The 12,995-nt window shown below is 43.1% G+C and overlaps 1 protein-coding gene across 1 annotated transcript in view; it reads left to right on the top strand.

The window, feature by feature from the left end:
* Positions 1–12,995, top strand: part of NRK (Nik related kinase) — a 297,759-nt gene that overhangs the window by 120,633 nt on the left and 164,131 nt on the right. Inside the window, exons 7-8 of the mRNA XM_040323823.1 lie at positions 4,597–4,727; positions 6,459–6,513. Coding sequence (XP_040179757.1) covers positions 4,597–4,727; positions 6,459–6,513 — 186 coding nt within the window. The remainder of the gene's footprint in view (positions 1–4,596; positions 4,728–6,458; positions 6,514–12,995) is intronic.

Here is a 12,995-nt window from a genome sequence, read left to right as displayed (position 1 = left end):
GCCTCAACTGTTCTTACCCACCTCTTTTTTTTTCCCTTGTCTTTTTCGCTCTCTAATATGTGTTTCCCATCAACCCCCCCTCTTCCTTTTCTTCTAGTTTATTTTCTATACATGGTATGTGACCAGATGGAACCCCTTTCTTGTGCACATCTTCAATGAGTTTGTTGGGCATTATGACCAGAGTTGGTGCTCTATTATTTTGTGTGGTTACCGTATGGGATTTTTGTGCTTCCTCTGTGGAGGCAGACTCCTTTATGTTATATTGCTATAATGGATGGAGTCTTTCTGCCCCCTTGATATTACTTAGGGGCCATTCTGCCTCATGTTTTTGGTTCCCTCTGCTTCCTCCATTCCCCTTTCCATTATCTTTAGTGAGTCAGACATTGCCTTTGGGCACACAAATAACCATTCACTGGGTTTACCTTACTGGATTCAGGCTGGGTTCACACATATGCGGCCGCGGATTAATGCCTGAGGTCAGGTGCGTGTCTGTTCACCGGTTCAAGTGGGATTCAGGTTTGAATTTTTGCCTTAATTCACACCTGAACCAAACACGCACTGGATCCTTTATCAATCCATGCCGCGGCCGCCCCTGGACATGTGTGAACCGGTAGAGAGCCAGTCACAATTGCCTGTCATGTAAATTGGATGGATTGGATTCGCATATGTGTGAACCTGTAATCAGCGCCTGGCGCCGTAATGCGTTCCACGCTGGAGCGCGACGTGGCGGCCACGCGATGACATCCTCTGCAAATGGATAAGTAGCCATTGTTTCACTTGTAGTGCCTTTAGAATCATCTACTACATATATTGCTTCTAATCAGTTGCTACGTTGAACTCTGGTATACTAAGTACTAACATACTGCTTGAGATTGTCTGTTGTGTTTGTCGGCAGAGGCGCATTGCATTGAGAATGCTGGGACAGGAGTATTTCAGGCATTATTTATGTGCTACTTTTAGCACTAAAACACCTGAAATACGCCTCAGTGTGAAAGGGGCCTAAAGGACTCCATAGCTCACAGGGGCAAAGTTGGTACACATACAGAACAGAGAGTGCAGTGTGGGATAATGTCAACGTAAATATAGAGGAGAATTTTCTTATTAAATAAAAAAAACACACAGCAAATACCTGAACGTTATTTGAAGTTTACTGAAAAAAAAAATAGACTTTAAAGTGGTTGTTAAGGCTCAAGGTTTTTTACCTTCATGCATTCAATGCACAAAGGCAAAAAAAACTTGTGTGCATATGAGCATCCCCAATACCAACCTTAGCCACATCTCGATAGCAGCTCTCCAGGGTCTCACCCTCCTCCTTGGCACCCACTACTGCAATCAGAGTCACTGAGCCAAGGAGGAGAGAGCAGGGGTGGGACTGAGCCCCGTGTGAATATGGACTCACAGAGCAGCAGCCCGGGAGCAAGGATGCTTGGGCGCCCCCCATAGCAAGCTGCTTGCTATGTGGGACATTTGCAGGAGGGAGGGGCCAGGAGCGCCAGCAGGGGAACCCAAGAAGAGGAAGATCAAGGCTGCTCTGGTCAAAACTAATAAACAGAGCAGGCAAGTGGGACATTTTTTATTTTATTTAAAATCTGTCTGTAATTGCATTTTAATTCTCATACTTCAGCCTTAGATAAGCGATTTTTTTTAAATACATACACTAGATAAAATCCTTATGGTGTTAAAATGCTTTCCCATATTCAAGCCCAATTCCAGCCCAAACTATTCTTTCTTTGTGTTTTGGGTAGAGTGCGAAGCATTAGAATCATTCAGCTTTGTATTGTGTCCCCAGATTGGGAGATTTCACCTTGTCTAGGGACCCCTGATCCATAGATGTGCCAGATGCATAAAATCTCACTCAGTCCTTAGACCATAATTATGCAGTCTTTGTTTTTTGTTTTTTTGTTGTTTATAATGTTTTGTAGAACTGGGAGAACTGAAAATTGGGATAGGGAAGAGGTTTGGGATGCCTAGAACTAAACAACTTAAATGAGGACATCATCTTGAAGCAGCTATAAAGAATAAAGCAGAGTCTCCCATATGGTTATAGCACAGAGGCCTTCTCTTCTCCAAGGAACACTCTAGCAGCAAGTCTGGAATGATCCATCTAACAAAAAGGGGTGTACAGGCAATAGTCTCTCACCTGAGAATTTTTTTTTTGGCCTATGTGACAGACCCAACTGGGGCAGGGGCTTTTGGAGGGGACTGCAGTCTAACCTCTTGCCTATGGACTATGGGCCCTTGCTTTTAAGGGTACACTACTCTTTGGGAGGTGTGGGCCTGGGGGGGGGCCCTTGGAGTTTCCCCAAAACACACAGACTGTTGAAACTGGAGGACTCATATATATATATATATATATATATATATATATTTGGGGTCTCAGACTCATAGCAGATGTTAATATAATCAGCTCAAGCAACTTGGTGCTGGGGGTCTCCTGCTATAGTCTGTTTATTAAGGTGTCATATGTTTATTAGGTGTGTCTCTCCTATTGTGTGCCTCCTAGGTGTGCAGTTAATTGAGACACCTATTGTTTCTGTCGGTCTGCTAGTATTGTGTCCACTTCACCTTGTATCCACATTATTGTGGGATGTTATATGTTTGTTGATTATCTTACTGTTTAATGAATATCACTGTTAGCTGTTAATTAGATTGGTGTTTAAAGTTTGCATTGTCTCGTTAATATCCTCAAGAGGGGAATGTCCTCCTGTGGGGTATAAAGTATGTGTCCGAGTTCCAATAAACGGTTATTCCTTTGGTTCTTATCTCAACATCTTGTCTGTGTACAATGCTTGGGGTAAAAAGAGCTTGTATTAGATCCTCACTGAGCAAGAATTGTTCAGGACTTCTTAAAGCGGAGTTCTGCCTTAAGGAAAAAAATTGAAAGTCAAATTCAAATACTGTAGCTGCTGACTTTTACTATATGGACACTTACCTGTCCAGGGAGGCCACGATGTTGGCACCCCAGTCGATCTTCAGATTGACCTCGGGTGCAGCCTCCCCACCATTCCAGGTAAGGGAACCCAGCAGTGAAGCTTTTTGGCTCCCTACTAAAACTTCCGATTGGCCCAGGCCAACTGGTCCTGATTGGCGGAGGAAGGAAGAGGGGGCCAAACTTCCAACCGACTTGGCCGCACTTCTAGCACCTGACCTAGGAAGGTGATATATTTACTAACAGTTGTCAGATGAAGCAGGAATGGAGGAGAATTCTCCGATACAAGGAGAAAGACTTGAAATTCAGGGTTGAAATCTCACTGAAGAATTCTGCTTGCACTTCCTGTCCAAGTAAAGTCTGTCAGGCAGAAGAAGATAAGAGATCAACCTTTTCAATAGGGATAAATAAAGGACATATATTTAAACTGGCTAAAATTTAAATCCTTTTCTACTTTATCCACAACTTCAAGCATAAACTGAAAACCTAAAATACTGTGTAGCACTCCCCCCGAAGGAGCTGCTGGTTTGTTTTGGGTGGCATGTTACCTCTACACCTTCGCCGTCTAGGGTACACGATGAGAGCTGAGAAGAACTGCAATGTCCACACTTTAGGTGTCTTTTTCTGTGCTTTATTACCCAACGGGGTGAAATAATAAAAGTAGTAGTTGAAGAAGTAGAAAGGATAATAAGTAGTAGGTTCATGTGTATAAATGTGTTTGGAAACAATCCTGCTTACAGCGATAAAACTTTCGTCGCCACTCTAGCCAGAGTGGGTGTTGTGCACCTGCATATGCCTCCCTCACCAACCTAGCAGCCAGGGTGTCACACAGAAACTTTAGCAAAGTCTCTGTTACAGACCTTCCTAAAGGTGGAGATGTATTCAGTCCAGAATCCTTCTCAACACAGGATTAAGCACCCGGATCTCACTCTCGAGTAAACTTTAGTGAATTCAGAACTGACAGGCGACCATCATTCAGCCTTTCAGCAAGCGCGCGTCCTTCAATGAAGTTCAAGGCCTCTCCTGAGATACCAGCCTCGTGCTCGGTACTCCCCCCGACAGGTTCTTCATCGGGCGGCTTCCTTCCTCAGGACGAACAGCACAGGACCACTCTGCAACTGTAGACCCAGTCTGACTACCAGGCCTACATGGTAGATCACAGCCCTGGACCAACGTGGTCCCGGAGCCAGGAACACTTGAACACGCACCCCCGGCCATGAGGGCCACACACGGGGAGCGGGGGTGGTGGGACGACAGACCAGCGATCGACGACCGCGAACCAATGACGTCTGTCCCTAAAGTACTCTCCCCCAGTATGCACAGCGAGGCGATCAACCCCCACTGATTGGCTGCCTAGGAAAAACACCCAATACATCCTGATTCGAATGCTGCCACCCTTGGCCTGGGGTGGTACAAACACCCCAGACAACAATAGTGGTCGCTCACAGTACAGCCATGGCTGGAACAGAGGCCCAAATTTGGCAAAAATAACACGGCCAGAGGCAACTAAATCTCTGATCACCCTCTAAATTTAAGGCAGCACCAGCTATGAAAATAGCAGGGCACTACAACTGTAAAAATGTATCTATACATTAAATGCAATCACGTATTGGTTATGTAGGAATTGGTTGGCTGAACATGCTTCATACTGGTTTTGTTTGTTTTAGTTGATTTTGGAGTGAGTGCCCAGCTGGACAGAACTATAGGAAGAAGAAACACATTTATCGGAACCCCATACTGGATGGCACCCGAGGTCATAGCATGTGATGAGAATCCAGACTCAACATATGACTACCGAGTAAGTTTTTTTTTTTTTTCTTTAAGCAAGTTCTAAAAAGGAAGCACATCAGTCATATGAAAAATGCACATTAGTCATCTTCTGATAAACACAGGGCTCACCAGACTTTCCTAAAGGAAGTATGCTGACTGTGTAAAAATCACTTCCTAATAGGTTGCTGGGGACGAGTTATTGTTGAAATGCTTTCTATACCCCCAGGGAGTTGGGATTTCCAGCTGTAAATACAGAAGAGTATTGTGCAGTTTTTTGTGACTTTTTTTTTGCAATAAAAGTTTAGCAATGTGTAATCCCCCCTTGCACCACAGCCATGGGGTTCACTTATGTGAAAAGAATGTTATCAAAAATATTATTGCAGCTGACTATGCATCATTGTGAAACTTGCCTCCTGTAAATTAGTGATGCTTAGTATAACTGCATAAAAAAATTAATAAATACGAGTTTACCAACACAGAAAAGCTGAAGAAAGTGTAGTGGGATCAACTCAAAGTACACTAATTCCTAAGATTTTAAAGGAGAACCCTAGTTTCTCAGGATAAAAACTATACCCTTTATATAATTTTTTCGAACTTTTTAATTTTGTGCTGTAGAATTGCCTGTGGATACAGTAGCAGATTAATTTGCAGAAACTGTGTACATACATAAAAGCAATAAAGAGAATATTTACCCAGTATTTTGAAGTGTAAGAAAACTGGGGGGTCGATTAACTTTGGCCCCTTTCACACGGGCTTTCCGATCAGGTTCTTCTGTCCGTTTTTCAGGTGCACCTGATCGGACACTCTATTCACTCCTATGGGACAGCGGATGTCAGCAGTGACATGTTCGCCGACACCCGCTGCTATCCTTTCCGCCAAATCCAGACGGATGTTGACCCTACTTTTCATCCATCTGGCGAATCGGATCGGATGAAAAACGGACAGGCGGATACATTTTCATCCAAACTCCCCATAAAGGAGAGCGGGGCTCTAACAGATCCATCTCTGCACATTGAGCGGAGACGGACCTGTCATCCGCCTGCTCAGCGGGGATTAGTGGAGCGATCCCCTGCTGAGCAAGCAGAGTCTGTCAAACGGACAAGCCCGTGTGAAAGGGCCCTAACACTGGTGCAGCTCTGCATAGAAACCAGCATAAAAAATCAGCTTCCAGGTCTTTTCATCAAAGCTTGATTGAACAAGCTGATGTTAAAAGCCGATTGGCCATTATGCACAGCTGCACCAGATTTTGCACTCTCCAGTTTTAGTAAATTAAACCCAATGCCTTTTCCTGAGCCTTCTTTTTGCAGCATACGTTTGAATAGAATGATGAAGCATCAAGTGTCTAGCTAAGGGCATTAATAATCAGAGCAAAATACCATAGGAGGGGGGAAAAGGAGCATATACCAAAGGCATAATAAACAGAAATTTTATAGGGCTGCGGTTGCAGCACAATGTGATAGTAAAGAACCCGTATTAGGTACATTTGAGTATATCTCCTATTTGCATTGACAACAATCAGAAGCTTTTCCCAAACATCAACAAAGCTTTCACTAGAGCCATGCCAGAAATAAAAACCAAAAGGTAGGCAAGGTTTGTATGCATTTTGTTTTACAATTTCAGTGTATTTTGAAGCAGAACATAAGACGACTTGCATGTCCACCCCCCGTCTGCCCAATGCCACCATATTAAAAAAAATACATCCTTTACTGTGTGATTGTCAAAATACTATAACCTAAATTATGCTTTTCTGATTCCACAGAGTGATCTCTGGTCTTTGGGAATTACAGCCATTGAGATGGCAGAAGGGTCACCACGTAAGTGGAAGAAAAAACTTGACAAATCTTTTGTAAATGGTTTACATTGATTTTAAAGCATTCAATATTCTTAAATAGACTATTACTTTTTAACAGCAGAAGTGCTTGGGCAAATCTATAATAGCTTTCAGAATCCTTGGATTAGCCTGCATGTTGAGACATGGTCACACTATCTGGAACCTATCATTAGAACTTTTAGATGAGTTTACACCAATCTGGGAAGAGAACTAGTCAAACTGACTTTTCTTGAATATTTGCCGTTCTCCCTAGAAGACAATAGCTTCCATGTTGACTAGTTGCTATATATTATCTTTCACGTTTAGGCAGTGGTGGCGGTCAGCCAGCCCCGCACAACCCATATCTAGGTTGCGGGCAGGCAACGCTCTTATGTGTGACAGTTGGTGGGCGTCTCCTCTTCCTACCCTGTGACGGGTCTCAGGACCCCCTTTCCAAATGGCCAGGAGGAGGATCAGTGTGAGAATAGGGAATTTTCATTCGCTATTCTCACACAACTAGGTGGTTCTAAGAACGCACTGCTCTGTGCCCCGAGCCCACCCTTTTTTAAAGCCTATTAGAGCCTCTGGCTCTAATCACGTGCTTCAACCACCCCCCCCATTGGAATCCATGCGTCCAGCACCCTGCATGTAGATTAGGGGGCTGGACGCATGGCTGGGGGCAGTGCCCACGCGGCACTAATGGACCAGTCGCCACTGCATTTAGGCCTTATTCACGTTGGATTTTATGCCAGCTGCAGCAAGAGCCCAATGTTTTCCTGCAGCTGTATTCATAATAGGTGGATTCAGATAGTTGTGGATGCTCAACCTGTACAAAGCAATGACATGCTGACAGCAGCCACAGCTGAACAATGGTATTCAGATGTAATTGCACATGGAGCGAATATCTAGTGAGAAGTAAAATGCATGCTTACTGGTCCCATGTTAGCTTGCTGAGGCCTTGCTATCTTTTGGTGCTATCCACTGTTGCCTGATCCAACCTTTATGGAATGTGTGCCGCCCCAATGGGGCATAGGATTTATATATATTTGTAGCGCCTGTGTACTTTTCAGTACAGGTGCTATATTGAATTTAGTTGGGGGATGAGAGAGTTACTTGCTCTAATCTATATTGATTCGCAAAATTTCGGCTGTCGCCAGCCCTGAACTGTTTTGTGGGTCATTCTGTGCTCCAGAGATGCAGTTTCATCTCTGGAAGGCAGGTGGCGCCAGAGGAGTCCAGGCGGAGCCGCTTCCCCCAGCAGCCAATTAGAGGAGTTTTCCCTCCTGGAGCATGCTTGGGAGGGGGTATTTCTGTGGCGAAGGCCGTTGCTCTGGGTTCTTTGCGGGTTCCTGGTTCCACCTTTAGGGTGTGCGCACATCACAGGCCCCGGCGATATGGCCTACCAGGCCGGGGCACATGTGCTACGCAAAGTTCCTGACTCTGGGCCCTCATGGCTCGGAGCAACTGATGCTGCTAAGGCGCCCCAGTGACTTACTGGGTCCCCCATCTCCATTGAGAAGATCCCAAGCGAGTTGTGCTGTTCGGTGGGGGATCGCTCTGAGGAGAGCCCGGAGGCAGGTGATCCAATAGGGCTTGAACAAACCATCGGGGATCTGGGTGACCGCACACTGACAGGTTGTATGCTGCAAACTGTCAGTCGGTAACCCCAAGCTAAGAAGTCCACCAGAGAAAGATTCAGGCGAGTTATAGTCTGGGAGGATTCGCTCTACTACATCATGTGGTTGTGTACTAGGCCTGTGGCAGAGGTCTCACTACCAATCCAAATTCTATTAGAGCCAAGTCGGTGGCAGATACTTGTTCCTTCCCAGAAGTTCTAAGCGACGCTCTGGCTGCCAGGCCTGTGGGAGGGGCCTGTCCAGGGGCACTTTATCCACTCCGGCTGGAGTGGCGACATGACAAGTATAATTATTGAAGGCAGGACTGCTTCTTCTATCCATAGCCTGAATCTGCAAAGTTTATTCTCCTTTCACCAACCTATACGGTCTACCTCATGTTGACTGTTGGTCGTGTTGGACCAGAAATAAAAGCATTGAAAACGTCAACCAACTGTCTGGACATTCCGTCACTGCTCTCACCACTATCATCACCCCTAGACACATCACAGAGGTAACTTAATTATGCTGTCCCAAATCTAACCAGCAGCTCCTGATGGGGTATCACTACATATTGTTTCCCTGAACCATTTTCTATGGACGTTTATATTTAGTTCACATGCTGCCATCTAGTGACCTTTTGTGGTAATGCATTTATTTTTTACATGTCTTTTCCCTGATGTTATGACACACTTCCTTTGTATTTAATGCTCCACCCCTTCTTGCTGTGATTGTACTTCCTCTGTCATGGATGCAGCTACAGGCCACATGTAGCAGGGCACATGTACTCTGCATAGTAAGCTACAGACAATATCATCTTTTGACCGCATAATACCACAATCTATTCATCTGTTGTATCCTGTCATCTGCTGTAACTTGATGTTTCGGAATAAACACCTCTGTGGATGGAAATGGTATTGGTTAGTTCAAGCTATCTGATGAGGATTGTCCTCAGTGATTATATCTTATACAGGCCAGGCATAGAGGTCTCACAAGGAATAATTGCTTTACAACAATCAGAGTCAGAATAGAATGGACTAGGAAGGCTTAAAGCTTTGAGCCCGACAAGCATGGGCATGCGGTTGCCCCTCCCTTTATAAAACATAGAGATTAGTTATACAATAGGATAAATGTTAGGTAGTTATGCACATGTTAATGTTTTAGGGACAGGGCCCCTTTAAGAGGTTTTCACATATGAAAAGGGGTGGGTTTAAGTTTGAACAGGCTGATTGGGATTGCACAGATATATATATAGGACCCCTCACACAGGTATTCCCGCTAGTGACCACCTAGTCAGATTAGGTGCAACACCCCCCCCCCTTCCTAAGCACTATTATGTGGTCTGTCACCCTGCATGAGTGTAGGGGGGACTTTGGTTTAAAATTAAAATTATTCTGTATGCTCGACTCCATTAAGACTGAGCTGTTTTAAGTATATTGTTGATATTTATGAATTAATAAATGATCATAATACCATTATTATTTATTGACCTGAATATACCAATAAAAGTGATGCGGCCAATCTTTGCCAAAGTAGTAGTTTGTTTTTATTTAAATAGGTATTATAAGTTTGGTATCCGGGGATGGTAGGTGCAGCCTGCATTCCCATGTCTATGACTTTTTAAACAAACTCCCAATCCCTATCAGTACTTCATGCATCATATTGTCTCATATGGTTTCTGGTGTGTTCACATAACCAGCAAAACAAATAGGGGGGGGGGGGGGGGGGGCAGAAGAATACAAAGTTAGGATAAAGCTATAACAAGAACAAAACACCCTTCAGAGGGAAGTGAGGAAGAGGCCAGCAAATACAAATAAAAACAACTTAAAACAATTCTAAATTAAAAAAGGGAACTATAGAAAATGAAGTGAAACTGTTTAAAACAGAAATCATACACTGCCTAGAACCCACTAAAACCTTCAGCACACATCTTGCTAAAGAATAAATAATTACTGTGTGCATGTATAATAGATATAGATTATATATATATATATATATATATATATATATATATATATATATATATATCCTACACATTCATACACACACACAGTGCATATAACACATATACACCTTACTTACAGTAAACACTAAAACAGATGCAATAAAATCATCATAAATGGCTTTATTGAAAAGAAAAAAAATAAATAATCTTAGCAGGAATATGTATTAAACAGGATGCTAGCATACGAGTCCTGCAGCTACGACAGTTCTTTAAATTGCCAGCATGTAGCTGTTCTACTTTTATCAGTCTGAAGCAAGTATTGTAGAAATTAACATATTATGCATACAAATAGGAGGTACTGTATATGAAACAGTCTAATATATATATTATATATATATATATATATATATATATATATATATATATATATATATATATATATATATACACACACACATATACACACACACACACACACACACACACACACACACATACACACACACACACACACACACACACACATACATCCCGATCAGACTACATGATAAGATTTTCTTTTCTTGACAAGCAAGTCTCTGGCAGTTTAGTAATGTATGTTTCAGCATTTAAATTACAAAAAGGGACAATCTAGCAAGCTGTCCTTAGAATGGTCCTTGGAGATAATTCTTAAATGTCAAAACATTTAATCCAAACATTTTCCATTTGAACAAAATCGTGACATTTCTAAAATGTCCTTCTGGGATAGCCAACGCTGTGTAAACTGTTGATGCAGGGAAGGGATTTAGCATTTAAAAATTAGTTTTGTAACAAGGAAATCCTATATTTAAAATAAAAAATATAAATATACATACAGTACATACATACATACATACATACACACACACACACACACACACACAGTATATATAGAATTCCATTTTGTTTTTTTACGCCGGTGCACTGATGAGGGGAAGCTCTTAAATGAAGGAAAGTTCTGCTGATTTCAAATATCCAATCATGTGCAAGCAAAAATGCTGTTATCTTCCTTGCATGTTTCCCTCAGATCTAGAGTAGGGATGAGCTTTGAGTTCGAGTCGAACTCATGTTCGCTTCGAACATTGCCTGTTCGGCGAACAATTTGGGTTTTCGCAGCAAATTCGAAAAGCCGCGGAACACCCTGTAAAAGTCTATGGGAGAAATCTAAAGTGTCTGGGGACCTGGTTCCTGCCCCAGGGGACATGTATCAATGGAAAAAAAAGTTTTAAAAACTGAAGTTTTTTCGAGAGCAGTGATTTTAATAATGCTTAAAGTGAAACAATAAAAGAGAAATATTCCTTTAAATTTCATACCTAGGGGGGTGTATAGTATCTGGTATGGATATTAAGGGGAACCCCGTGTCAAATAAAAAAAAATGGCGTGGAGTTCCCCCCAAAAATCCACACCAGACCCCTTATCTAAACACGCAAACTGGCAGGCCGCAGGAAAAGAGGGGGGACAAGAGAGCACCCCCCCTCATGAACCGTACCAGGCCACATGCCCTCAACATTTGGAGGCTGCTTTGGGGGTCTGTGACCCCTCAAAGCACCATGTCTCCATGTTGATGGGGACAAAGGCCTCATCCCCACAACCCTTGCCCGGTGGTTGTGGGGGTCTGTGGGCGGGGGGCTTATCAGAATCTGGAAGATAACAAAGGGGACGCCCAGATCCCGCCCCCCCATGTGAATTGGTAATGGGGTACATTGTACCTCTACCATTTCACTAAGAAAGTGTAAAGAATTGTAAAAAACAAACAAACACACACACACACACACCGTGGAGAAAGTCCTTTATTAAAAAAAAAAATCAAAAATCCAGCGGTGGTAATCCACTTTCAGTCTCCGCCCCAACGCTGTCGGTATCCTGCAACAGGTGATCTCCTCTCTGCCGGGGTCTAGCGATGAGAAGATCTCTTGATCCAGGATTCAGCGCACGCATCACCTGTCTCCACCGGGGACAGCCCGGTGAATGACGCCGCTTTAGCGTCATTCGTCATTTTTCTGTATGTCAATGGAGAAGCGCATTAAAGTGACCTGCATTACCAGCTGTGAAGAGGTGTTATTGTTTGGTCTCATTGTTAAAACATCAAAAAAAAGTATTTTACATTTGGGACTTACTGTATGCAGAGCTGATAGATCAAGGAGGCATAGAATAGTTGGAGGAAGGTCCAACTGTGTTAAAGTGCCAACAATGGTCCAAGTTGCAGAGACAGGCTGTATCTTCTTCCATTGTTAAGATGGATCTCTTGCTTATAGAAGACTGCAATATGATAAAGTAATTCATGTTTCGTTACACCAATGCTACATTAATATTTACACACATGAACATTAAATACAGTAACAGCAATTTTATAACTAAAATCTTAGTCCAGTTCTCTGCAATAGAAGTAATATTATATTCACTTCTCTGGCGACCCAAATCTTTTACCTCCCTTAACTCTGAAGCCTCCATCAGTCTTTTCAGCATTTAAACTTTCCAGGTATCTGAATGCCTATGCCTGTGTCCACCACCCTGCAGTTCCATCTGAACCCCTTACCTTTACTTCACCACAGAATTCAGCAGTGGCACATGGGTAAGAAAATGGAGCCACAGCACACTCTAGAGGACACAAGGACGATAGTCCTGTAAGAAATGCTAAAGAGACTGATAGAGGCTTCAGCACTGGTACAGAGGGGAAGGTAAAAGATACGGACCATCAGAGAGGTGAGTGAAATACTTCTATTGCAGAGACCTGCATGAAGAATTTTGACAGAATCCCCTTAAATTCCCCCCCCCCCCCCACAACCCCTATCCTAGGTCTTACACTTCACGTGGGAGCGCACACCCAGCTGTAAAATAATGCCCCAAAGAATTTCCATTCATCCCCTATATAATGTGTCACAGTGTGGGCTGCTCTCTTTCAGGCCCGAT

The sequence above is a fragment of the Rana temporaria genome, chromosome 9 (genome assembly GCF_905171775.1).
Source record: "Rana temporaria chromosome 9, aRanTem1.1, whole genome shotgun sequence".
Lineage (NCBI taxonomy): Eukaryota > Metazoa > Chordata > Amphibia > Anura > Ranidae > Rana > Rana temporaria.
Note: the sequence above shows the minus strand (reverse complement) of the source record. Positions and strands in the feature narration are given on the sequence as shown.